This window comes from Cavia porcellus, unplaced genomic scaffold (assembly GCF_034190915.1).
Source record: "Cavia porcellus strain 051 isolate PalLab524CR breed Dunkin Hartley unplaced genomic scaffold, mCavPor4.1 scaffold_13, whole genome shotgun sequence".
NCBI lineage: Eukaryota > Metazoa > Chordata > Mammalia > Rodentia > Caviidae > Cavia > Cavia porcellus.
Genome location: NW_026947496.1, coordinates 18,058,695 through 18,086,603, shown reverse-complemented (window position 1 = coordinate 18,086,603; position 27,909 = coordinate 18,058,695). Strand labels below are relative to the sequence as shown.

General features: G+C 47.9%; 1 protein-coding gene and 1 long non-coding RNA gene across 4 annotated transcripts in view; one reads left to right on the top strand and one right to left on the bottom strand.

Moving 5' to 3' along the window:
* Positions 1 to 393: 393 nt before the first annotated feature.
* LOC111756470 (uncharacterized) lies at positions 394 to 7,878 on the bottom strand. Its single transcript, XR_002790950.2, has 3 exons — positions 3,429 to 7,878; positions 1,701 to 1,801; positions 394 to 1,299 (listed from the first exon to the last, which is right to left on the bottom strand). It is a non-coding gene; the product is annotated as an uncharacterized LOC111756470 (long non-coding RNA).
* Positions 7,879 to 8,046: 168 nt separating this feature from the next.
* The window catches only part of Gfod1 (Gfo/Idh/MocA-like oxidoreductase domain containing 1), a 100,350-nt gene continuing 80,487 nt past the window's right edge, over positions 8,047 to 27,909 (top strand). The window contains exon 1 of one of the 3 annotated variants that reach the window (XM_003468742.5): positions 8,047 to 8,946. In XM_003468742.5, the coding sequence (XP_003468790.1) occupies positions 8,694 to 8,946 (253 nt within the window). In that variant the 5' untranslated portion in view covers positions 8,047 to 8,693. Of the gene's footprint in view, positions 8,947 to 9,164; positions 9,305 to 17,380; positions 24,262 to 27,909 lie in introns of those variants that run through there. The other 2 variants (XM_005003274.4, XM_063259895.1) reach the window with 2 other exon arrangements.

The window sequence follows — 27,909 nt, the reverse complement described above, 5'->3', positions numbered from 1 at the left end:
GAATCTATTTCTACTGTTGGTTTCTATTTTCAGGCTCTGTGGTGAAGGAACATGATCTCATGATGACGGGCCTTGCGAATGCCTTCTGATTTCCTTTGTGGCCTAATAGATGGTTGAGTGTGTAAATTCTCTGGACAGGCTGATAAAGAACATGCTGTTGGGGCTGGGGTGGCGCTCAGTGGCAGAGCACATGCCTGGCATGTGGAGGCCTGGGTTTAAACCCGGCACCAAAGAGACAAAAAAGGGAAAAAAGAAAAAAAGCCTGCTTATTTGCTTGGTGAAGTCCACACTAAAATGTATTGCTCTCACAGTAAACATTAAAATGGTTATTGTTTGAAAAAGAGAAAAAAGTCAGACATTGAAGGAGTATACCTAGTGGTCTCAGTTTGTTTTTTAAATTTATTTAAAAATTAATTGCTACATAATAATGATCCATATTTATGGGTACAACATGATGACATACTTTTAATTTGAATTGCAAAGGCCATGCTATTCTCTCAACTGCAAATTAAAATTTTAAATAGCATTTACTTCCTGCCAGACTGTTACAAAGGGATTCTGTGTGTGTGTATGTGTGTAACACACTCATGATTCAGGACCTAAGTATTTGTTGACCTGCCCAGAACAAGTACTGTGATGCTTCCTGTCTGTTTACACAGCAATTATATGGTCAGTCCCCGTGCGCCTTGCCAGGCCAACCAAGGCGACAGAGAGTTACACCCACCGGCATTTCTGCAGAAATTGTGTATGGCAAAGGGCCAAGGAACTCTCACGCCTGGAGAAGAAAAGTCCTGTGTGTTTCACCCAAGCTGCGGTGACCCCGAAGGCCCCGCATGTGTTTCCAGGAGCCTCTGCACAGCCAGTTTCACTTTCTGCAGGAAAATTCCTGTTCAGTCTTGATCTGGAAACATTAACTGGAAAATTCCAGAATCAATCCATAAGTGTTTTATTACAGCCTCTTGCTATAATTGTTCCCTTTTATTATTAGTTATTAACCTCCTCGATGCAATCTGAGGTTTGGGTGTCTCCTGATGGCTTGGGACATGCCCCCAGTGACACAGGAACTACTGTGCTTTGGATCTACTCTCCAAAGCCTTGACCTGGGGGACGTTGCCTCCACGGGCGACCGTGCTCCTTCAGCCTGGAGAGTAACACAGATAAGGAACCGTGGCTGTAAGTCACAGTGTCAGCTACCATTTGTGGTATTTCAGTGGACTCAGGATTAGCCAGGCCCTCTGCTTCTGGTTGAATTCACACACAGCACCCGGATGTGGGATTGGAGATGGAAGAGATTTCCAGCTATGAGACCAGAAGTGTAAGTTAATACAGTTACCTCTTTAAAATACAGGTATTGATACACACAACACAGGAACTCACTTCGTGACATTGAATTGTAGGCTGCAGTGGTTAACATGGCAATTTTTGCGCTATGTGTATTTTATTACAATGAAAAAGGCAAACACAAATACAGATGCTCCTCAGTGGCAGTGGCTCAGTACAGTGGCATTACAGAGTACACACCCACTGAGACCTGAGAATAAGGGAAAATACACATAAAGGAAGTCTGACCTACCAGACTCCAGAGCATGGCCTCGCCTCTGTTAAACGTGCTCTGAACACTCACGTCGGCCAGCAGCTGGGCAGGGTCACCTAACACAGCCTGGTTTATACTAAAGGGTTAACCGCCTCTTGTAACTTACCTATGTCCCAGAACGTTGACAGCACAGCACCCTAGGGGGTGTCAGCTGTCACCTGTCCTCATCTCGTGGCTGACCCGGGAACTGTGCTGGCTGCTTCTGTCCTGGTATCACCAAGAGAGGATCAGAACACATTTTTCTAGTTAAGGAAAATGTCCACATTCACAATTGCAGAGAAAGTTTCTGCAGAATGCTTATTGCATCATTGTAAAGTCAGAAAATCCTGAGTTGAACCAGCCTCAGCTGGGGCCCAGCTGTAGTCATAATAGTACTATGCATGCAATATGGTTTTGGCCCTTTAAACCTAACATTATGCTGTTGCATGACACTAAAAACATTTCAGTGTCTGATTTATTCATTCAAAAGGTTTTTGTTGTCGCTCAGTAAGACACCAAGTAGTGTTTTCACTACTCTCAGCATCACAGTAAATAAGTGGGCAAACCCCCTGGTCCCCAAGAGCTTACATTCAGCCAGGCAAGAACAATGATCAATGAACCAGATTCAAACATTGTGGCAAGTGCCATGGATGGAATTAAACAGGGTATTGTTAGAGAGCAACTGTGGATTTGGGAAAGACTGCTACCTTCAGAGGGGTGGGGAGGTTCAACATTGGAGTTGAACCTAGGAGGCCAAAAGTGAGTCAGTGAGAGCACCAAAGGCAGAGGGAAGAGTTCCCAGGGGGAAGAAGGGACAGCAAGTGCAAATGTCCTGAGGTAGGAGAGAACCAGGCAAGCCTAGAGGACTACGAGGATTTGTGTGACTGGAACAGAACATGGACCCAAGGAGCCCAGAGCCTCCTGGGTCCCGTCTAGAATTTTACCTGATATGGAGAGTACAAGTGGGAAAGCACTGAGGACTTGGGACAAGTCAGTGACGTGACTTTTACAGCTGTCTGGATACTTCAGGGTTGGGAGCATCTACTTCAGGAGCCCAGGCAAGGATGACGGTGGCTGAGCCTGTCCAAGGTATGTGTCTCTGCACAGCAGCAGCCTGCATAGAGCATTGCTTTTCCCCATGTGGGTGGCAGCTCGTGTGACCTCACACTCAGGGAATTAAGCGTGCTTCCCTTCCCCGGAGGGACACAGGGCCTGCTTGTGTATTTTGGGCCAGGGCGGGGGGGGGGGGAGGGCAGCACAGAGAAAAGCAGTTTCTGTGTCTGCTGAGATTCAAGGGCAGCAGGCGTGCGATTCGGAATCAGGTGCCTTAGATCAAACACTCACCTTTGTGACTTTAGGGAATTGCTTAACTTTTTAAAAAAAGTTCCTTTCCTTGTAAGCATGGGAATAATTGTGCCTCCCCGGAAGAGCCAGGAGGGACAACACATGCAGAATACTTCTCTTAGTGTCTATGTGTGGCAAGGGCTCAGTAAGTGGCTATCATGAACAACCAGAAAGCAAAGAGTTGGGGGGGGGGAGTACTTTAAAAAAATTCTACAGCTGCAAACAATTTCAGGAATAAATTTCAGTGCTGTAATCATTAGACTTGTTTGGCAGAACTGCTCTAGGATCTTTGAAAGTCACAAAAATTCCACTTTTCAAGCTGGCAAATAACTACTTCTCCAAAGGGCAAGAGTATGGCAATTCCACAGACACTGAGATTTATAAAGACACTGGGGACTTATGAATGCTTAGATAAAAATAACCCACCAGTTCTGCTTTATGTCCAAAAGAACAAAAAAACCCCAAATCTAAATAGCAAAAATTGCCTTTTATATTTCATTAAAATACTCACCTAGTTCCTAAACTCATGGAAGCCAGCAAGCTAAATTATTTGCAGTGTGCTGGGATGGTGAGTTGAAGGCTGATTTCATCATAGTTTTGGAAAATTCTGGAATACGTGCAAATGACTTCGACAATGAAAACAATTAAAATGGTCATTAAACTGGTTATTAAACTAAATGAATGTAGGAAATTGCATTGTAGTGTCATTCTAGATATGGGAATAAAACAAACACTTCTATTTTTATTTCTAAAAAGTATAGACCATCTTAAATGTTGGGGTCGCGTGGGCAATTATTTCAGGTAACATTCAACCTGAAAATCTTCACCTAGATGCAAATAAAACAGAAGAGATGGGCAGCCAAGTCATGGACTGAAGTGTGGTGGTCAGTGTCCCATCTTGATAGTGAAGCATCTGAGGTATTTAGCTGGCTCACCATTCTGAAGGTTGCAGTGCAAATCTTGGATCTCCAGGGGCCACCTCAGGTAGCAATGGCAGGGGGCCCACAGCAAACTGCTCACGTCCTGATGAGGAAGCAAATGGAGGAGGAGGAGGAGGAGTCCGGGTGCAGCAGTCCCCTTCAAGTGCCTGCTCCAGTGCCTGAGGCCTCCCACTAGACTACAGCTCCTAAAGTTTCCTCTGCCTCCCAATAATGCCACCTTCGGGACCATGCCTTTATCACGTGGCCTTAGGAACTTCGCCCTCCAAACCATCGAGGGAAGGAAACACTTAGGTGTGTTTTCATAACTGTCTTAAAAGGTCAAAATGTCAGGTGGTAGCGGATGGGACATGGAATCCAGGATTTAAAAGGTTTTTACCTCTTAAGAAGAATGTGAAGAGGGGCTGGGGATTTAGCTCAGCAGGCATAAGTGCCTGCCTTGCAAGCCCATGGTTCCATCCCTGGTACCAAAAAACCCCAAAACAAAACGGAAGAAGAATGTGAAGAAAAACACAGCCAGCCAGGCACGGAGGCACACGCCTGTAATCCCAGCTACACGGGAGGCAGAGCTAGGAGAATTGCCAGTTTAAGACCAGTAAGAGTGAGTGAGTGGGACCCTGTCTCAACATTAAAAGAAGAAACTGCCTCCTTCTTCCCTCTGGGGTGACCACAGTGGTCTTTCCATGGCACCAGCCCAAAGCCCCTCCCAGGACACCCTCCACACTGGAGGTTCAGGGGTGACGGTTCTGAAACTCTGCCAATATTTTGTTCTATGCTTTCAATCTCTCAGCAATTCCCCGCCATGTCCTAGCCACCTCCACACCGGCCCTGCCCTCCCAATCATTGCCCAGGGTGTCCCAATCATTGCCTCCCTGTCTAGAGCTCTCTTTTCCTTCTGGCCAACTTCAACCAAGATCCAGCTCACTTCTCAGGCTTCTCCTGCTTCCCAAGGCCTCCTCTGCCCCTGAGCCCACCAAAGCAGCTCCTCCTTGGACACTGATTGTGTCATAGGCCGCCTGAGGGCTGGGCCCTACCCTGCTCAGCCTGGCCTTGCCAGTGCCAGGATCATTCTTGTTCATGGCACTTGGAAAAGAGGTGTATTTTAGCTCACAGGTCTGATCCAAGTTGAAGGCCTGCATGAGGTAATGGTCTTCCTGCCCAGAATCCTAAGGTGCTGGGCATAGCAAGCCAGACACAGGTACACAGGTGTGCATTTCATGGCCTCTCCTTTTAACGAAGCCACCAGGATCTGGTCATGGGGGCTCTGTCTGGGGACCCTATCCAATCCTGATCACCTTCCAAAGACCCATCTCTCCACATCGCAGTCAGATTAGATTTCACTCTACTATCTCAAAACATGGGGGCTGGATTTCAGTGCATGAAACTGGGGTGCGCGCTTCCATCATTCCCAAGCCCTAGCATGGGCTCACACAATCCCCACAACAGCACACAACTGCTGGGAGAGTGTGCAGGCGTTCGTTCAACAGTGCACTGAATGTCTAGCAGGTGTCCTGGACCATTTTGGGTGCTGGACATTCAGACGTGAAGGAGACATGCGTACTTCTGACCTCAGAGAGTTGGTCGTGTGTCTAGGCAATGGGTGATGCACAGGTCTGTAACATAATGCACAGCAGAGATAAGGGCTACAAAGAAAAATAAAGCTGGATAAAAGCAGGAAATGCCATTCAGATGAAATGGTCCAGTAAGGCAGTCTGAGGAGGGGACATCTGAGCACAGGCCTGAGTACAGTAAGTGTGAGCCCCATGGGTGTGTGTGTGTGTGTGTGTGTGTGTGCAGGAAAGAGGGTGTCAGGCAAGGGAAAGAGCTGAGACAAGCACAAGCCCAGTCTAGGCTCATAATGTGTTACAGCACAAGGAGCAGGGTGATAATGGGAGGCACTGAGACAGAAGCCCAGGGTCACTGCAGGGAGTGCTCTTCAGGTCAGCTGAGGACGCTGGAGTAGTTTAAGTGCCGTGAGAATCCCTGGTAGCTGCTGGGACACGACCTGCCCCAGCTTCTGAAGGATCCCTCTGGCTCTTGCACAGAAAATACAGACTCTGCAGGTCAGTACTGAAGTAGGTAGCCCAGTGGGGCCAGTGGCCCAGACACTGATCATGGTGACCTGGATGCCCCCACCAGGGCAGAGAGCAACTGTCAGACTGTGTCCTTCTGCAAGCAGAGCAGGCAGGAGGCTGCTGGCCATAGAAAGAAAGCGAGAAGCAGTGGCCTTCCTGAGGTCAGGGTTTTGGCCATCTTATCTGGAGGACGGAACATTTTGGGGGATTCAGCAGGAAATGAAGCATTGTTTTAGATCTGTAAGTTTCAGTTGCTGCCCGGATTTGGTTTTGTCTTTTATGAAATGGGGATGATAATGATTACTGTTCACATTCGTAGCGAGAATCCAATGGGCTCATTCTGTTGCGGTGCTGGGTAGAAAGGTCTATTTTTGGTCGCCCTGAAGGGAGGATAGAGTTTCCTTTAAAAGAACACAAGCAAAACTCTGATACTGCTGCACGTGTGCAGCTGGCTCTCCCATCAGGTGGCGCGGCTCCATATTTACTTAGTGTTTATAACAGCATTTATATGGGGTATAGGTGCCCGCTGGCATTTATATAGAACATTTAAATTACTACATGTAATAAATGAATAATTCGTAATACAGGTTATATACATTTATACAGAGCATTTCTATAGGTGCACTAAGTATAACGCAGTTTCACAGAATCCTCGGAAGTGTGTATTGTCACCCTCATTTTGCAGATCAAACTGTGACACCAAAAGGTGCGGGAATGTATGTCCCAGGTCCCACAACCAGTGAGTCAGCCCGGAGTTCTGATCAGTCTCAGGCCACCCAGCGCCCAGTGCCCAGGCTTCCTCTGTCCAGAGGTCGGCTGCCTCCCTGCTTGGCCACTCCCAAGACTCCTTGGTCTCCGCTTGATCCATGTCCCCCAGACCCCCTCTCTCGCCCGCCAGTTGTTTTGACGCCTGCACGGATCACGATTCCCACCCGTGTTGAAGCAGCCCACGTGCCACCATGAAGTGCGTGCTAAAGGTAACAGGAACAGGACGCGACCCCTGACCTTTTAGCGACCCTGAGCCAGAAGATCGGTCTCCGAGCCTTTCTGCTTTGCGTCCCTCCTCCCGCGACCCAGTGGGTGCCAAGCCAGCATTCGATAAGCAGTCATTCATTCACGTAAAGAATGGTGATCCATCGCCTGTGACATGCCAGGCAGGCTGTGGGGACCGGCGCGGAGGTGGCGGGAGCCCGGAGAGGCGCGGAGTCCCGCGCCTGCCCCACGCACCCTTCCGTCCCGGTCAGGTGGGGCCGCTGGAATTGCAGTAAAGACCGCAAGAAGCGGCGCAGGCAGAGGCCAGAGGCGGGCGTGGCACCTGGCCAGAGCCGCGCATCTGCCTGGGAAGCCAGGAGCGAGATGCACGGGCTGCTGGCGCCTGGAGCCCCCGGCCCAGTTCCTGCCGCCAGCGCCGTGCAACCGCCTGCCCAGACTTGACTGCCAGGAAGGCGGCTGGACAGTGCGTGCGCCGCGGGAGAGGCGGCTGGGCTGGCGGTCAGCGCCTGCTGGCTTAGAAGGCAAAACTCTATTTCAGCGCTGGGACACTGGATTCCAATCCCAGGCCTGTTGCTCATTGGTGTCACCTTGGGCAAGACCTTAGTCCTTCCCTGGGTTCATCTCCACCATAGGTGAAATGGATTTTCAATAACTGAAGGGTTAACTGGCGGCTTAAAAGGGAAAATGCCTGGAAAGCTTCCCTAGCGTGGTGCGCGGCACGTAGGAAGCCCTCCCGGAGCGGAGGTTGTAATTACCCGTTGCTCACACCTGGCAGGGTCTCCTGGTCTCCCCCGAGCCAGGGCACCCGCTGATCTCTTCCAAGGGACCAGCTAGCAGCCTATTAGGGTGCGCCCGGTTTTGATAGATTTATTTGCTTGCTTGGGGCGGGGCTTGGTGCGAAGCCTGGAAAGGAGGCAGCAGTGAGGGCAGAGAAAGGGAAGACTCGGAGCGGCCGGAGGCGAGTGGGGCGGGACCGGGGAGGAGCCAGGCTGAGCCGCGGCGGGGCGCTGCGCGCACCCGGAGCCGCGGCGGGCGGGGGCGGAGCGCACGGCCAATAGTGCGCGGCGCTGCGGCGAGGGCGGTGCAGGAACCCCGGCGGCTGACAGCTAAACTCGCCAACTCCGCCCTCATCCCCGCGGGATCCCGGAGCCTTAGCCAGCCTGGGGCTGAGGCTGATCCGCGAGCGAACATGGCAGAGTGAAGAGGCTGGCGCCGGCTCGTGGTCGCCGCCGCGCGCGCTCTTGGCCGCATCCTAGTCGGTGGCTGCTGGTTTGTTTCACTGGGAGCCGAACGCGGGGGAGAAAGACAGTCCGCGCTCAGGCAGGGTTTAGAACAGCGCGTGCGGCTCGCCGGCTGCTGGAAGGACCCGGGAGAGTGGCGGTGTGCGGCAGCGGCGGCGCGCGCGGGGATGAACGGGCCATGGAGCGGCCTCGGCGGGGCGCACGGAGCCGGCTGGCGCAGCCGCGGGGGCGCTGCGTGAGCCCGAGATCCGAGCGGCTTCGGGATCTCGGGCACCCTAGGGGGGTCCCTGCAGCTGCCGCCTGGAAGGACGCGAGCCCCGCGTGGCAGACGTTGCCGCAGTCGCCGCACTGAGGCGCCCCGAGCTTGCTCCGCCTGCAGCTCGGTGCGCTCTCGGCCCGCGGGCGCCTTGCCCGGTGTTCTGCGCGGTCGACTGCGGGAAGACGGGTGCGGAGCCGATTGGAGAGGTGTGTGCGCGCCTAGGCGCCTGGAGACCCGGACCGAAGCAGGACCCGGCCACCCTGAGCAGCCATGCTTCCCGGGGTGGGCGTGTTCGGCACCAGCCTCACAGCCCGTGTCATCATCCCGCTGCTGAAAGACGAGGGCTTCGCGGTGAAGGCGCTGTGGGGCCGCACGCAGGAAGAAGCGGAGGAGCTAGCCAAGGAGATGAGCGTCCCCTTCTACACTAGCCGCATCGACGAGGTGCTGTTGCATCAGGACGTGGACTTGGTCTGCATCAACCTGCCGCCTCCCCTCACCAGGCAGATCGCTGTCAAAACCCTGGGTGAGTGACTCCCACTCTCCTGCCCCTCTCCAAGCTTCTGTCTCCGCTGCCTTTCTCTTGCACTCTCCACGCCCCCAGAAGCTTACACTGCATTTGCCCTGCCCCGGGGGGTGTGAGATGCTATGTCCCAATCTGAGTCCCCCCTTCCGTAGTCCTGGCCTCCTGCATCCGCCCTTCTCCTGGCTCTACCTGGACGCACGCACTCACGTGTATGGCGCGGAGGCAGGAGGAGGCGTGGAGCCCGGGATGCGCTTGAGAAGGAAGAGAGCTAGCTCCTGGGAGAGAAGAAACAGTCTCCAGCGTTGTGTGTAGCGCTGAGTGTGTTCGTGCGTGTGCACCTGGGAGAGGCGAGCGCCAGGTCAGAAACGCCTGAATCAGGGGCCACACACGTGTTTTGGGTTTTCTTGGGGCGAGAGAATACAGTACCTAATTTTCCGCAGCTGGGGCTCTATGCTTGGGTCGTTTGTTTGCCCCCCGGGAATTTTCTGTGAGATAACAGATGTGACAATGGGGTAAAATTATTTCATCTGTGCTAGACCCAAGGATGTGGGGAGTGGTTGGATGGAAGGGGTGTCAGATTATTTTCAGAGGTGTTATAGGTCAGTAAAGATTAGTTTGATAAAGCCAGAGGAATTTAACTTTTGAGTGCAGCTTCCCTCAAATTATCTTCTGCACCGATTTGAAATTGTAGATCTTACATTTTTAGGGCACAGGCACTGTAGTTCCAGAGGTGTGGGTGTTTTGTGCTGGAAAAGGCCGAACTCTGCCAGTTTCTTTTGGAAGCATAGGATGGTCCTTCTTTAATTCCCTGCAGGCATCGTTCTGAGGGATGGTGGTGACCAGCAGACTTGGGTTGAGTTTGCTGACTCCACGATCCTGTCCACACCCTCGATCCAGGTATCTGGAGTCTTTGGGCTCAGGGAGCAGCATCTTCTAGCAGGGCTCAAGGGAGAGAGAGGTGCTTGTTTTGTCCATTATTGTTCTCCTGTGTACTTAAAGCAATCTCAGGGAGACTACTGGCTCCTTTCTGCACCAGGACATTTACTGTAATCACCTCTGAAAGTTGGAGTTTTTATTGGTGAAGAAAGAGACAAAGCGTCTAACAAGGTCGACTGAAATGTCTGGTAGGGTTCATCAGGGGACTGCGCAGGTTGTCGGGGCTTTAACTTGCATTAAGCTTCTGGCCTTTGTAGCTTGGTTGCTGTGGCCTTAAGTTGAATGCCATTGCATTTTGGAGAATGTTTCTTTTCATTTTAGTGGAATATTTATGTTGGGTGGCTAACCAACTCCCTCATTCACACAGAACCTGTGGATATCAAATAGATTACAAGCAAGCCATCATATAAATACGTTACGGCAGTGAGTATAAAACTGGTTGCCCTGAGCCCGGACTGGGCATATCAGAAGGGCCTTGTTGGAGCACCACCTCCCTACTTGATGGCACAGCCATGGGGACAGATCCTAGAGCAGGGGAGTGGCAGTATGGGGAACTTGTTCTTGTGTTCTGCCTCCAGCCCTTTGGCCATGAAAGTTCTTGGGGGATCTTGCTTCCTAGATTAGTTCCCCTGGTCTACATTAGTTCCCCTGGTCTTGTTTGCAGATCTCCCTGAGCAGGCAGTCGGTGTAATTCAGGGCTGCCAGCTTGTCTAGCATGCTCAGGGCCTTGGATTTGATCCCAGCACCATGGGCAATGTGACTTACTGGTTCAGAATCAAGTGGAAGAAGTGTTAGAGACTTAGTCGAATAAGTATGACTAAGGAGTCTGGAGAAGTACTCTGTGGTAAAGCATTTGCCTCGCATGGGCAAGAACCTGGATTCATTCATCCTAGGGGAAAAAAAGGTGGGGCGGGGAGAAGTATGACTAAGGAATGGGGTTTCATTCATATTTTCATGGTAGGGTTGGCCTCCTTTTCTTTAAGCCCTCTTTTTGTAATTCAAAGTAGTGAGGCAGTTTATGATTTCAGAAAACATGGAAGCATTAGACCTCCGTTAGATGTGGTGCGGTATTTATTCTTGCCCTCATCTTCAGCTTCCATGGAAAGACCCCCAGATGGGGTTGTGTCGTGGATGGTGCCGCAGTGGGGCGATCATCTTGGTTGGCTTCACAGTCATGGTTAGAGGCTCAAAGCGCACAACACAGGAAGTGAAGAACTCAAACAGTTATCAGAGTGACCTAGCCACTGAGGATTTGTAGATATTGGTGTTTGGCTGGAATGGAAACCAGCGACCTTTAACTAGTCCTGGTGAATTGTCATTCTCTAGGTAAATGCCTGGGCTTTGAGTTGATCACTCAAGGAAGGAGCTAGATCTGTGGTCTTCCATCTTTATCTGAAACTGGCCTCAGGCTCGTAGAGGGAGGGTCCTTGTTGATGGGATCATAAAGAATGAGACTTGGAGTCAATTGAATCACACACATCTTTCTTGAAGTTCTGTAAAACTCCCTTGAAGTAGCTACCTCAGTGGCCCTGGACTTCTACGGTGTGCAGTCTGTATGCTCCATCCAAAGCTACCTCTCAGCACATACTGTGTGCCAGGAACCATGTGGTAGGTGCTTTATAAATCATTTCATGATTAAAATAATCCTTTAAGATGGATATCAACCCCATTTTACAGACGGGGCAACTGAGGTTTGGAGACCTGTGTTGATTTGCCCCCATGCAGCTAAAATTTGCCCTGTGGAGCTGCTTCTCGTAGGCCCTAAACTTGCTGCTTCACTGCAGGTCTTCTGCCGGGTACCAGCAGCCCAAGGGTCATCGCTGGAGATGTCCTTTGTACCCCAACCATGGACTGACTCAGTTCTCACTCAGGCTTGGTGCTGTCTCCTGAGTCCCTGTGTATCTGTTCCCCTCTCTGCGACACCACTTCCCTCACAGAAGCCTCCATCCTTGCCTGGTTTCTGAATGAGCCTCCAGGCAGTCCCCACCCACCTTCTGCCCTGCTGCTGCTCACGTCGAAGTGCAGACCTGGCTCTGTCCTTGTTTCCCCTTTCATGAGCGCTGTCACTTCCGGGAAAAGCCTGATTCATGGCACAAGGGGCTTCAGCTGAGATGCCACTTGTCCTGGAAGGGATCCTGTTGGTGTCTATGTCTGCACCTCTGTCAGGGACACGTTTGTCCCCTGGGGTTGTGATTCAGGGAAGTGCTATTAGTTCTCGAAGAATCCGTCCTTCCACCGCCTGTGCCCTGGCTTCTGGGTTTGCAGTACCAAGTGCCTGTGTCCTCCCAGCACTTATTTGAATGAATTTGTTTAAATTTTACTTACTTATTTTGAATAGACGATATTGTCCCACGGTACAGCTTTCAAATGCTATAAAAAGTAAACTGTGAAGAGTAAATGTCTCCTGGTCCCTGTAATCCAACAGAGGCAATCAACGTTATCTTGTTTATTTGTTTAAAGTTTCCTATACAAATTTTTTTCTAGGTATACACTGAACGTTTAAACCTTTTTTATACAAGTAAGATCCCATTCACACTGTTGTATACTTTGCTTTTCTCATGCAACAATGTTTTCTTGAAAATTTAAACATACTAATAATACCTTTTAAATTACTTGATATAATATAAAACTCAGATGCCATATATATGTGTATACATGGACCCACACATACATGTATATGTATTTTTTACATGTACATCGGTCCTCTATCTCTCTGGTTTCACATCTATGTCATCTATGAGTCACTAACAGTTAAAAGATTATATCTCCACTGAACATGTACAGACTTTTTACTTGTCATTGCCTAAACAATGCTCTGGACAACTATGTACATAGTATTTGCATTCTAAGTAATTTAGAGATTAAAGTATATGGGAGGATTTTGCATAGGTTGCAAACATGATGCCATTTTATATGAGACTTCAATATCTATGAATTTTGGTATCCATGGGAGTGCTGGAACTAACCTGCAGACACTAAATCCGTGTATACACAGACACAGGTGTGTATATTATATATGTGTAGCATATAGCTCAGAGTGGAATAGTATCCCGTTGTATTAAGATTTAAGCAGTTCCCTGTTAGCAGCATTCAGCTCATTTCCCATCTTTTGCTTATACAACTGTGTGCACTCTTGAGCATACAATGTCATTTTGTGCACATCGTGGGCTATTTGTAGGATAACTGTGAACTGAGAACAGGGAGGATGTGCTTATTTCTTTTACCTGTACCTGCCATGACATTGCATTTTGTCACTTTCCCCTTACACCCCTTCCCTAAGGCCTTGACTGCCAGGTGCCTGAAGGTAGATAACATGGCCTTGTTCACCTTGGTGTCAGAGCAGCTCAGAGCTCAGGGCCCACACCAGCCTTTGGGGGCAGAGTTGTGTTAATGATTTGTCCTTATGCAATGATCCATTATACCTAGACCAGTGCACTACGCCAGCCTGCTGCCTACCTAGTCCAGTCTTTGCTTATCTTATCAGTTCTCTATCCAGCAGAAAGTGAGTGTGTAAAGACACACATTAGCCATGCATTTGCATGCACACATACACAGGAGCCTCTCTGCTCTTGGCAATTCTGTGGCATTTGGAGTAAGATCCAGGCTCCTTACCATGATCTAGTTAGCCTGGAATGGTTCCACCTCACCTTCTGCATCTTTGGCAACTGCACCTTTTCTAGGACTTACTACCCTTGAACCAGTGCGGGGGGGGGTCCTCTCTCTATTTCTGCAGTCCACTGTCCACCTTCCGGACTCCAGGCCTTTCTACTGCTCTTGCTCTGACCTAAGAGGTTCTCCTCTTCTTTGAATGGCCAGCTCTTTCTCACTTTTGAATTGTAGCTTAAATAGAATAAGGGGGAGAAGCTTTTCTGGAACCTCTCCTTCCCATCAAAAGTCTCTTCTGTGTCTCCCGTCATGCCTCTGTCATTCTTTTTGTCTTCCATGTGATGCTTGTCAGTCTGTGATGATCTCTTTCACTTGCATAATTGTCTTCTTGGTTGCTGTTTGTCTCTGGCTGGAAGGGAGAGCCCTTGTTTGTTCTGCTTGCAGACAAGGGGAGCTGCACAGATGTGGGAAGCCTTATCTCCCCTAGACAGTGCCACCACCTAGTCTCCTAGTGGACATACTCTGCGTATCTGTTGAATGATGAACAAATGCACGCTGCTTTTCCTTCGTGTGAGTGTTTATCTGTGGAAGATAGAGTCATCAGCAGTTTGTGTCCATGAGCACATATTTCTGTGTTGTATTCACCGGCCGGCTGGCTTTCCAACTTTGACATGCAGTTACGTCACCTGGATCTCTCTTCAAAATGCAGACTACAGGGTGGGGCCCAAGATTGGGTGTTTCTAGCCAGCTGTGGGCCACTGCTGATGCTGGCACAGCCAGACACTCGAGGTGAGATGCCCGCTGCCTTTGAGAACAGAGGGTGTCTCTTGTCGGGGCAACTGTGTCAAAGTACCTGCTGTTCTGCATGGAACGTCAGGCATGTTTTCTTGACCTCTGTCCTGGTTTTGGAGGCTGTTCTTATTGTCCTGGTGAAGAATCCCTGTGGGAACAGAAGGTTCGCCGAGGGCCATGAGGCCTGGAGGCTTTTGTGAGGCTCAGAGCGCCTTGCCGTGCGCTGATGGAGTCCCAATTTGTTTCCTGTCACTAGCTGAGGTCCTGCCTGCAGTTGCTCCCCTTTCCTGTCCTGTGCCCCAGCCACAGCAGTTGCGTAACTGTGAGGGCTGCGGGGACAGAGGTGAGAGCGAGGAGACCATTGTGCCACCCCAGCTGAGATCTCGCTCCCGATAACAAGGCTGGACGTGAACCTGATAGCGCCCATTCTGAAACCCTGACACACCTCACATTTCCAGTTCTTCCTTGAGGTTTCTTTTGGATTTTTTCTTATCTTAAATTAACATGGTGCGAACACGGTGATTGTATTTTTCCAACTGGGTTCCTGCCTCCACTGCACTGCCAGAAATGGTTTTGTCCTAGCAACTGGTATAGAGTGGAGAAAGCCCTCAGGCACTGTGTAAATGAGAGAAATTACTCTATTTACTGTTAGGAAAAGTCAAGCTTCACCAGTCTCATTTCATCTAACTGAAATTAGGTGCGGGCGAGTGATTATTCTGTGGATGATATCTGGCTTTGCAAATGGACCATTCTGCAGAAGTTTAAATTGGAGCAAGATGAAGCTAAATGAAGAAGTGGATTACTTTGATATCTAAAACTGAGGCAGGATGACAGCCCCAAAAAAGAAAAAAGTGGAAGTAAATAGTGTGTCGTAAAGGTTTCACTGGGAAAGGTAAAATGTCTGCTTGTTACATGTTTTGATTCAGGGCAATCATGCCCCACCTAAGAGCATCATCAGATAGTGTGCTTCCCAGAACCAGCTAGTGATGGGAAAGGTTGGCAGGTTACTAACTTTTGTGGCTTGGGAGAGCTTCCTCTCCTTCCCAGCCTTCAGTTTTCTCGCCAATAAAATGGAACCAAGGACATTGTCATATCCATTAAAATGACCATTAAAATGAGAGGTGGCTTGTAAAGACTTAGCCTGTCTCCCCTTGCTTGGCCACATCAGCTCCATAAATGTTCGATTTTACTTTTTCACAGCGTGATCAATTCTCTAGCTTTTGAGGGTTTTTTTTCTTCCCATATTTTCTGTCAAGTTCAGAGAATACAGTTAAAAGTCCTCTTATTTTTAAAAAGGAGCAGGCCTAAGCCAAGCTTCAGATCTTGTATTTCCTGCAAATCCGGTGCAGTTGGTTCTCTGTACCTGTGGGTTCCACACGCTCGGACTCACCCAACATGTTTAAAGGAAGAAAGAACATCTGTATTGAACATATACAAGTGCTTTTCTTATTGTAACCTGAATAATGCAGAAATATTTACATAGTGTTTATATTAATGTAAATAATCTACAGATGATTGAAACTAGTCTACATTAGAATATGCACATGTTACTATATGGTTCTAAAGGACTTGAGCCTCTGAGGATTCTGGTACCCTTGAGGATCCTGGAACCAATCGGTGGTAGATACCCAGGGACCCCAGTCATGTGATCAGTTCTCAGCTATGTGATCAGTGGGAGGCATCCAGAGTGATGCCAAGCACTGAACATGTTCCTGAGAACATTTATCATCATCTGCGAGAAGGATGCGTTTCATAATCATGGACTCCAGGAGCAGGAATGCAACCAGGCTTGGGTATCTGGACCATGAGCTCCTGGAGTTTCACTCTGCTGCTCTGTGTGTCAGCCCCGTCATCCATGCGTCTTCACACCAGCCTCTTCCGCTTCACAGGCAAATGTGGCAGACAAAAAGCTGTCCCCAGGCGGCTCCCAGATACATGGAGTGGTACAGGGTTAGCTGTCTGGAGAGCGCAGCCTCTCCCTCCAGTTGTCCCTGCCTGTGTCCCCTTACCTAGCCCTGTCTTTTTTTCACAGCATAGGGGACAGGTCCATAATGCTTCCAGGACCACTCAGGGATGGAGGGATTGAGTGCTGTCATTTGGAACTGAATTCTCTCCTGTGCAGACTTGGGTGATGTTTTTTTGTCTTTTTATCGGTACCAGGGATCAAACTAGTGACTGCCTGCTTACAAGGTAAGGCGCTTATACTGCTGAGCTAAATCCCCAGCCCCTTGGATGACGTTTTTGTAGATGCAGACATTTCTTGATTATGTCAACTATTTTTCTACTTTACGAAATACACATTTGGTGTTTCTCAGCTTTCATAATGACCACAGTAAAACAGGGGCAAGAAATAATGCATGTGATAATCCAGTGACATCAGCCTTGTTATTCTTAAGTATAAGATGTATATATTTTAAAAGTACAGGAGTCCCCCTTGTGTGTGGGAGACATGTTCTAGAACTCCTGGGGGATGCTGGAAACCGTGATGGTACCGGCCCATGTGTATATATTGTTTTTCCTATACATATAGATGATATAGTTCAATTCATAAATTAGGCACAAGAAAAGATTGACAATAACCTGTTAGTTACGATAATAAATATAATAGAGCAGTTGTAGACTATAATAGTCATGTGAAGGTGTCTTCTTAGATCTGCGATGGTACAGCACGTATCTTCTGTGACGAAGTGAAGTCAGGTGAACGGTACGGGCCCAGCTTATGGGCTACTGTCTGTAGTGGTAAAGTGGGTAAACGTGCCTGCTGCATGGAGTTTCATGGTCATTTTTTGGTCCTTAAGCCTTTACAGAGAGGCCTGTGTGGTGTGAGTAAGCAGCCCCAAGAGGAAGCTTGGGTCTTCTTTGCTCCCAGGTTAGTGTAGGTCTTTGAAGGAATCTGGAATCAGGACAAACACTGAGGTCCCTTTGGAGGAGGGGTTTTTGCCTTCTGAGCATTTTTGTGTGGTGACTGCATGCTGTCCTCCAGCCTGCCAGCCCTCCCTGCAGAGTTTGTGCTTGTCCACACCTCCAGCTACAGGAGCTGATTCCTTAAAATAAATCTCTAGTCAGCCCCCAACATAAGATATTCAGCTTAACAATTTCACAACTTCACTGTGGTGTGAAAGAGATAGGCATTCAGTGGTATCTGCATTTGGAATTTTAAACTTGGATCTTCTCCCAGGATCGTGATATTTGATCCACCTCTCTCAGTGCTGGGCGGGCATCGCAGCTCCTGGTCAGTTCTGGGATCTAGAGGGGTGACATCCGACCTCCACAGTGTGCTGTGTCGCTGGGCCTTGGAAGTCGGGTAGATGAAGAGTCTGTGCATCTTCTGCTGCTGTCTTCAGTGTGGGATGGGTTTGTGGAGGTGTAACCCCGTCCTTAGTGCAGGGGCATTTGTACGGAAGCACACATATCCTGTTGGTTCTGTTTCTCCAGACTGTGGCTGGATCAAGGCCACCTGGTTAGAGCAGGGTGACAAATCTTCTCAAAGTCATGTTCTGCAGCTGTAGGTCTGGAAAAACTTGTCCATGGAAAAGCTGCTGCTGTGGGTGTGGGTCCCCAGAGATCTGTGAGCCTCTGAGCTGTGTCTTCAAGGGTGGGGGGACCGTGGAGGCAAAAGTTCTGTTTGGTTCAATCTCTGGCCAAGTGTTGGGGAAATAGCTCTGGCCCTTCCTGTGGGGAACAGGACCTCTAAGGTGAGTCCCAAGATGCCTTGTGGCTTAGACTTCCCTTGAAAATTCTCGGTACTCTACTGGAGAGTATTTGAAAATGCAGAAAAATAACTTTGCATGAATACCATACAATTTTTTAAAAATTTCCAGTTTCTAATTGCAGTAGCACTTTGGGCTATTCTATCATTCTTTTCATTAACAAAATATCCATCAACGGAACCAAGTTTCAAGTCCCCAAATGAAGTTGGTTTGCAGCTTTTACAGTGCTCTAGGGGGAAAAAAAAGCGCAGATCTGCTTTCTCGCTCTTTGTCTTTTTGATACGGGGTACTTTCTCTACTTGACTTTTCCACAAAGTTTCATATAAATGAAACCATGTAACATGTAATCTTTCGTGTCTGAGTTCTTTCACGTGGCATAATGTTTTTGATGTTTATTCTTGTTGCGTATCAGAAGTTCATGTCTTTTTAATGACAATAATAGTCCATTGTACATATGGACAGAACACATTTTGGATATGCATTCACCATCTGACAAGCATTGTTATCTCATTATATTTTTTTTAGCCATTATGAGTAATGCTGCTCATAATATAAGTCTTTTCTAGATCTACATTTTCTTTCCTCTTGGTTACAGACCCAGGACTGAAAGTATTGTGTTTTACAGAATGTATATATTTAACATTAAAGAAACTGCCAGAGAGTTTTCCAAAGTGGCTGCATGTTCTTATCTTCCTGCCAGCAGTGTGGGACAGTTCTCGTTTCTGTACATTGTCACCGATACTTAGTGTTGTCAGTCTTTTGATAAAGGCCACATTAGCTGGTATTTTGCAGTATCTCGTTTTGAATCTGATTTATATTTTCCTAATGCCTGATGGTGTTGGGCATCTTTTCCTGGGTTGATTATTCAGTTATGCATCTTCTCTGTTAAAATGTCCATTCAAATCCCTTCTCCATTTTTAAATAGGGTTATTGTCTTGCTGCTGTGTTGTAAACATTGCATTTGTGACTTTTAAAATTGTGTTGAGGTAGCAGCTTCTGTTGGGGAAAGATACAGCTTTTCCTTCTTTTTACTTTTGAAACTAATGCAGTGATATTCTTCAACCTAGTTAACAGGGGCTTTTCTAAACCCTTGTGGAAGTGGCTCATTATGTAGATGACAGAGACAGTCACTTAAAGATGCTGATGCCTGGGGCTGTGATATAGACCTTGGCTCTGATAATGTCCCAACACTGTGCCAAGGACATTTTCAATTGACAGATTATTGGTGGTGCTCCTAAGTTGTCTTATACTCTATTTTGCTCAGTATCTGGGGAGTTTTCTCTGTTTCCCATTTATTTTTGAGTGCCTCTAGCACTGTGTGGGCTGTGGCTAGAAATACCCCATGTAATGTGCTTGCTCTTTGTCTTGGAGGGAAGATGCACACAGGCAAACCTGACCAGGTGATGAGGAGTGTGATTAAGGGCAGTGAATGGGTACCCTGGGCACCCTGCAGTGCCAGAAAGGGCTTGCTTAAGGCATGGAGAAAACCCCCCAAATCATTAGTAGATTAAGGGTCCATACCCTGGTGGCTTCCTAGTGCCAGGCCACAAATGGCAGCAAAGCAAAGTTGGGGAAAATGGGAGGGGGATGTTTTCATAACCTATCCCTCATATACAGTAGCTTGTGTATGAATAGGAAATGTAAATCTAGGCAGGTCCTGGTAAGGGCTTCCTCTAAGAGCTGATGAATTATTGCTTCCGGGTCACTGCTGAATTGAAGTAAGGAGCTGGAGTTTGAGGTTAGAGATACACTGTGCACGGCTGATGAGGAAAGGCTATGCAGTCCCCAGTGCCCTCCCCCCAGGCAGCTGTGTCCTTCAGGAGGTGACCCTGTGGGATTGGAGGCTGCCTGCAGGCTTAGGAAGAGAAGTTCCTGAGAGCGGGAATGTCTTGGGAGACCTTTAGCAGGAGCTGGGGCTTCCACTGGGGCAAGATGAAGGGAGAGGATTTAAACACTGAGAAATCATGGTGTAGAAGGTTCTGTGATGTAGAGTCACCTTCAAGGAACCACCTCGATCTGCAGAAGCCTCCTGCGATGTGTTTCCCACTGTTGATCGCCTAGGACAAAGTTACAGTGGTTTCAACATGTCCTGAATTCTCAATAGTTCATTACATAGTACAAGATCCCGAGCAGAGATCCCAACACTTTGAGATTCCCAGCACTTTGCATGGATACTATTTGAGGCAAAGGAAATGCTAGTGCCTTGCTTTGATTACACAGGTGCAGGATTATTGTGCTTAGTTCATAAATAAATGTTGTATGTCACTTACAAGAAAAATGTCCAACATTTAGAAAAAAGTAGTAAGTAGTCAAGGCCACTTGTATTGTTCTTGTCCTCCAGTTTGCAGATGGTGACAATAGTGATGACAGCTTTGGGGTCGGCAAGGGAAATAGCGGGCAGAGGCCTTGGAAAGAGCCTGGTTGAGAGGCTTCCAGATGCTGGCCCTATAGAGAACTGATAGAGCTGCACAGTTCGATTCAAGCTGAACTTCTGGAGAGACAAAGCTCTGTGTGCAGTGGAGTTGGTCGTGCTGTGTCCAGGATGCAAGAGGACCTTGGCTGTGGCCATGTTTATGGGCCGCTGGGGACAGCTTGTGTCCCCTCGGTATACAGTGGAGCCCTGCGGTCATTTGAATGTGCTGGAACTCTGGAATTGAAATGAATCCCCACTATGAGATAGTAAGAGTTGGGACCAGGTGGGACCTTTCAGAGATGATGAGGGTTTTCCCTTTAGAAGGGGATTAATCCATTTGTGTGATTAATGGATTCATGAGTTAATGGGTATTCTGAAGAGGGGGTCTGCTATAGAAGCCAATTTGGTAGCTCTCTTGTGCAATCCCTGTCTTGGGCTACGTCCCCTTGTGAAAAAGGCCGTCACTAGACTCAGCCCCTGAGCCTTGGATCAGAACTGTGAACCAGAATGTGCGTGTTGTCTTTGTAACTTGCCCTGTCTGTAGAACTGTGACATGAGCAACAGGAAATGGCCTAAGACAGGCTCCGTGTGGGGGAGAATCAGTGCAGAACTGCGGTCACGGTGTGGTAGGTGAGTACGGATGCCGTGTGGGATGGAGGTGGTTTTAGGAAGCAACCTCCAAGGTGAAGTGAATAGTATTAACTTGTGCTGTAGGATCCAGAAATCAGTCGACAGAGCCTTTGGAGGTTACTACTCTGGCTGGCTAGGCTTTTAAAGGATTCCCAGACAGACAAGTTGTAGATCTCCATTACTATTTTTTTCTTTTTTTGAGATAGGGTCTTGCTATGTAGCCCGGGCTGGCCTTAAACTCACTGTGTAGCCTAGCCTGGTCTCAAACTCAAAGCAATCCTCCAGCCTCTGCCTCCTGAGTATAGAGATTACAGGTGTGCACTGCCATACCTGACCTCTCTGTCACTGTTTCCAAAAGGAGAATTCCTTGTTGAATTTGGTGTCATTTTGTTGAAAGTGGTGATACACCCCAATATTTTCATCAGTGAGCAAAGCAACCAGTTTTCAGAGGTTGACTTCCCAGAATTAACAAGTCCCGAGACAGTGCAGTGATGGGTGTGTGGGAATCACACAGCCTGGATGGATGCTGGCCTTGCTATGCACTTTATAGCTGTGATTATGTTATTTTTCTGAGCCTCAGTTACTTTATCTGTAAACAAGAATATTTGAATTACCCAGTTCTGAAGGTTGTTGACCTAAATAGGGTTTTGTTTAAAATGAGTGCTCAATAAACACGAGAATCCTACTTAGCGATAACGTACTGTGATGAGCTACTTTCCACTCATTCTTTCTTGAAGAAGCATTTTTGGAGCATTGGCTACATATTGGACAATATCTGGGTCTGTGCTAGGCAGTGTAGTAGCCACATGTGGCTCTATTTCCATAAATTAAAATGATACAGATGATTAATGCTTTTCCTCGGTTGTCCTAGCCACATTTTAAGTGCTGGAAGGCGACATGTGGCTGGCTGTGTCTGCCATATTGGAGTATGCAACACTGAACATTTTCATCATTTGCAGAAAGTTGTCGGACACCTCTGATCCCAAGGCCAGGGCTATCTCTGAGCAAGACAGTCATTTGTGCTTGATCTAAACATGGAGTTTTGAGAAATCCAAACTTGGATGGGTTTAATTTTCTCCAAGGACTGACATGAGTACTGGTGGCTCAGAACTAATTAGTAGAGGTCTCACAAGGTCTGGGCACAGCCTTCTCGATTCATTTGTAAGCACTCTATTATTAATAAGGAGGAGATGTGCTGGGGAAAGTTTCCTAAATTATCCATGAGATTTGGGGATGGAGAACTGGATAAATGAGGCTCCCCTCTCACCACCCCACCTTCTTGTAGTTTAATCCCAGGACTTTGGGTGATTGTTGGCACAGATCAGAGTAGAATGGTACCCTGGAAAGAGCTCAGCTTTAACCCCTCAGCAGGTACCCTGGAAAGAACTCAGCTTTACCCCCTCAGCAGTCCACTGAGGGACTGGCCTTTTTGGTCAGTGTAGAGCAGAAAAACAAAGGGACTTAACAGAACACGCAGGAGGACAGTGAGCAGATGTGACTTAGACACCAGGTCTCTCAATCCTGCAAGAACGTCCAAGAACACTTAGCAGCCAATTCCTGACTACCTGGTGGAGGGGAAGAATTCTGAGTTCACGGCAAGGTGGCTGTGATAGTTTGGGTCAACAATGTACTCAAAAGGCTCACATTCAGAGGTGGGGTTTGGGGAAGGTGATTGGATGATGGGGAAATAAACTCATCAATGCATTAACCCATTGATGCGCTCTTGGCTGAATGGGCTCTTATTGGAAAAGTAGATACTTCCTGTTTCCTTTTGAAGACTGTCTTTTCCATAGTCTCTTCCTTTCACTGGGGCTCTTCTCCTGCTTCCGCTTCCTGGCTACCATCTGCCAAATACTTTTCCTCCCCCACACTCTTCTGCTGTGATGTTTCTGCCTTGCAACTACCCGACCATGGACTAGAACCTCTGAAGCTGTGGGAAAGCTAGCAAATACAGTGGCTTTCTGCTCTGCTGTCGCATACTGTGTGACTTTGGATAAGCAGGAGTTCTGCCTGTATTCCTCTTCTCTCCATTTTCCCCATCCTTCCCTTTGTTTGAAGGGAAAGGCTTGATAAATACTGGAGCATACAGCCTCAACTAATACGTAATTACTATTTTGCTAATTATTATTGCATTTTCCCCTCCCTTTGAGTCCCATTAACGTTGTGAAAGCAAGATCCATTTGTGTGAGCATTCCTTAGGGAGCTGCTGCGTTCCAGCTTGCAAGAGCTGGGAGGAAGAGGTAAGGCTGTGAGCACATGCATGCCCCAGTCAGTGTGCTTCTGCCCGGCAGGCGACTCTTGAGTGCAGTCAAGGGCAAAGTAACGATTTTAGATGACTTGTTATTTAAATGTGTCCCTGGAAGCTCTGCTGTCTCTTCCATGAATATGAATAATCAAAGTGGATGGTGGAAAATGAGATTTGTTCTTCTCCCCTGTCTCTTTCTCCTTTCCAAAGGAGCAGGGATAGGAGGAGGAAAACTCAGCAAGTATAAAAATATAGGGGGAAATGCCATGTGGTTTTGTTTGTATGAGCTTCTTCTCCCTCCAGCACTGCCCACAGGGACCTTTGTTTATACCTCTGGGATGCTTGCTCTCACAGAGTCCTGAGGGACAGGTTTGGAGCCCTGGGGGATGTGGCCTGTCTGATTTAATATGCACAGCTGTTCACAACAGGGCACGCAGGCAGCCTGCTGTTTCTCCGGGAGGCCTGTGGGTACCACACTGCTACATCTGTGGGGTGAGATTTAGCGGCTCGCTCTTGCATGGACGCAGCTGCCTCTACCCACAGCTTGTGGGTGTGGGGATTCCAGGAGCCTCCCCAGTGGACTCTGGCTCTTCCTCTTTGCACCCCCTAGTCCCAGGCATGCTTATGCCGACAGATTCGCTGTCACATTCAGGGACCAGGGAAGCCAGGGGGACTGCACCAGGTACGTCCTTTGACAGGATTTCTCAGCGTGGGTGCTTCCCAGGCTTCACACTGCTGCAACTTTTGTATCCCCACCCGTTTACCGAGGGCCTTCAGGTGGAAGGCATCATTCTAGGTCATGGGAGGCGGAAGAAGTGAAGAATGTGGGATGCAGTATCTGCTCTGAAGGAGCTTAGCATCCAGCCGGAATTCACCTCTCATTTTTGAAGAAAGGAGCATTAACATGTTACAGAGCTCATCTGGAGCAGCAGGCGTGGAGTCCAGCGTGGTACAAGTGTGACACCACATAGCCAATCTCTCAGGTAGGCATTTAGCATCTCCCTTTTACAAGTGAGGAATCCAACTGGAGGGAGGTTAAAGATCTCACACTGTGGATTCTAAGACACGCATCTTTGGCATCTAAACATCTAAAATATGGATGGGTCTTAAGAGACTTTTCTGTTTTGGGAAAAAGCAAAATAATTGTAGATCTTTGTGACTGTGACTGGGGTTCTTTCTGTGAAAGCTGATTTTCTCTAGGTTCATTCAGCTTGGGAATTTGACTCAGGTTTGCCTGAGCTAAGTATGTGCATTTTCCGGCTCAATATGCTGCAGAAGCAGTGGTCTGTTCTGGCAAAGCCCACAGAATTCTCACTGGCAGAGCATAGAATGGGGGACAGCAGACTGTGCTGGGGCTCTCACCATGTAAGTTGAGTGACTGAGGAGAGAATAGTAGTCAGGGTTGCTTGCATCAGTCAGGGTGTTGAAAAATTGGGAAAAGGAATTATGTAATGATCTTTTTATTCTCTGCTGATTATAACTTTTTATTTTGAAGGAGCCAAAATAAATGTTCACCTGTAGTATGGATAAGGCAGAAAAGAGGAGTGTGGTGTGGTCCTCCATTTGTACTGGTGTGTTCTGGGGGTTCATTGGGATGTGACACATGGCTGCTTTGCTGTCATGGGGGTGGCGTGATAAGACACACAACACAGGCCACTCTGTCCCTCTCTTGACTGAGTTCTGAGAAGTCCCTAAGTGTAGGCCTGCGTGTGTTGATTATTACCACAGTGCCCTGTGGCCAACACTGGCAGACAAGGAGCTGGGTCTGTTGAATTCCACTGCTGACTTGCATTCCGAGAGCAGTGTTAAGGGTGCCATCGGAGGAGGAGCTGCCGATTCCACTGCTGGCTCCATCTGCATGGTCCTTCGTGCTGAAGTTAACGTGGTCCCATGATGAGCTTGACTGAGGCATTTTTTCTGAGAAGCAAGTGGGAAAAGCAGAGAAGAGGAACAGAGACTGGCTGGGGGTTTGGTACTGCAGATGAGAGGCTGGGTAGAGTGAATAGTGCAAAGAACATTCCTGGCAACCAGAACTGACGACACCTGCGGAAAACTGAGTTTCAGAGGTTCCGCGGCTTGCCAGGAACCCATCACTGACAGCCGAGTTCCAACCAAAGCTGGGTCTCTGGAGAGCGTGCTTCTTACCCTATGGGATCATTTAATCACTCGGGCCTCATTCCTCTGACAGGGAGGAAAATGAGGAGGCTGACTTCTAGGAAAGTCTCCCAAGGAAACAAAATAATTACAATGAAAAATTCCTAATTAGTGAAACACTAGAAACACATATAAATGCTCTGCAGCAGCAGAACACTTAGGTGGATGGGGGAGATGCAAGTGATTAAGTACTAAATAGCTGTGGGCATTATGTATGGGAAGATTGTAGCAAAATGGAAAATGTTCTCATGTTATAATTATAAGAAAAAGGATACAGAACTATTTGCATATTAATGATAATCACCTTATTTAGCACATACCACCCAACCCCATCCTTGACCAGAAAATTATAGTCAGGTAGGTAATAAGCCCGGATCTTTATTATGCTTATTACAAAGCTGAGACTATATGGGTTATTTTTATTTCTCTACAGTTTTAATTTTTTTTTTGTCTTTTTCTTTTTTATCGGTACTGGGTATCGAACTCATGACCACACACTTGCAAGGCAGGCGCTTATGCCGCTGAGCTAAATCCCCAGCCCCTACAGTTTTAATTGTTAAAAATGTGATCTTTATGGGAATTTTATCATTCAAAAGAAAGTGACGGGCTGAGCATGTGACTGAGTGGTAGAGCACTTGCCTAGCATGCTTGAGGCCCTGGGTTTGCTCCCCAGAAAAACAAAACAACTCCCCCGCCCCCAACAAAACAACGACAGGAAATCCACAGCAGTGAAAAAAAGAGACAACACAGTTGGGCTGGATGAGTCTCTCCAGTTCTTCCAGCCTGTGGTCCTCAAGCAAAGGTATGTGTGGTGAAAGAAAAATGAGTCTGCGTTGGCCAAAGAAAGAGGGAGTCTTCTAAAAAGTGGACGAGAGAAATGAAGGTCAGGAGCTGTGGTGGCGAGCTCAGGGCACGTGTGCTGCAGCTGGCTGGCTGTGATCTTTGAAATCTCTGAGAGGCTCACCATCACCGATCTAGGGACCTTGCTATGGTTTCAGATGATTCAGTGTGGCTGTGTGTTTGGAGAGAAGCCGTGGACTCTTGGCTGGTGGTTAACTTATTTATGATGCATAGCCAAAACCCAAACGCTGCCAGAAGTGGCCGGTAAGGGTCCACTGCTCTTTGTCCTCCAAACTTAGCTCTAGGTGGGAAGGGAAGCTCTTGTTGGCTTCACTTTCTGGAGAAATACAGGAACGGTGCAACTGCAACTCTTCCAGGTTTTATTTCCTCTTTTCTGTACAGGAAGGTTTCTTTTCAGTGAAATCCAAATGTGTGTAAATTGTGAGCATCTCTGGAACGTGGCTCTGAGAAGACTGAGCCCTATCTGCTTGGTTCATCCCAGCCTATCTCTTCTGGGTCCTGTGTGTGAGGCTGAAAAGCCTAAAGGGTGTTGGCCTGGGAGCCTGGCCTGGTTCTCCTTTCAACACCAACAACAATCACCTGTGTGTCCTCGGGCAAGTGGCGTCACTTTGCTAGACTCTCGTTTCCTATAAAATGCAGGCGCCAGAGTCAGGTTTTAATAGATTCTTCCAGTTCCCACCTTGCATGTCTGTTCTCATAACACACTTTAAAAGCTTGCCACCGACAGGCCAAATCATTTGGCTTGGTAGGTATTTTAAAGAGCTGTTTCATCACCATGGCTGTCATATAGTTGATTAGCGTGGCTGCTACGTCACTTTTTTCTAATGAGTTACATAAACATGCAATTCTGCTTTACACCAGGAAGTGAACTCTTTATCTTTGAGGGAGGAAATACATTCCAGGGGCAAAGACATGTGACTGGGGAGGCTCCTTGAATAACTCCGTGCCAGTAGATTGAGTATGTGCATTTATGCATGCATGTGCCTGTGTGTGTACACGTATGAGGTGTACATGTGTGTGAACATGTGTGTGTATGTGTGTGCCTGTGGGGGGGATGCATGGGCTTGCCCGTACGTATTATACCCTTGCTGTCTTTTTAAAAGATTTTAACTTCCTTTAATGACGCTGCTAATAACTCATCTGCATAGGTAGGGACTCATACCAGCTATCACATTGGCAGTGCAGTGGGGTTTGGTATATTTCTGGGCACAGATTTATCAGCACAGTGGGCGTTTGCAGTTGGCTTCTACTGCAGGTGCCTCATTAAGCATGCTTGTCCCATCGCACTAAAGGTGTGGTTTTGCTAAAGAAGAAATACTGTACTATTCTGAGTGGATCGAGGGATCTCTGTTCCAAGCAACTCCAGGTAGGAGATTGTGTCTCAGAGAGATGCTAGGAGGCCATCAGGAGAAGGATACTAGAGAATGTCACCCTGCCATGTCTGAGTGGCTGGCAAGGGCAGCCACTTGCTGCAGATAGGTTCCCTGGTGGGTACCACTTTCCTGAAAGGAGCGGGACGTGACCTTGACACTGTGTTTGCAGGAAGCCTGTCATTACTGATTGCAATCCTGACAGAAGGATCAGCCTTCACCCTTCCCTTGCAAAGCTGACAGAGC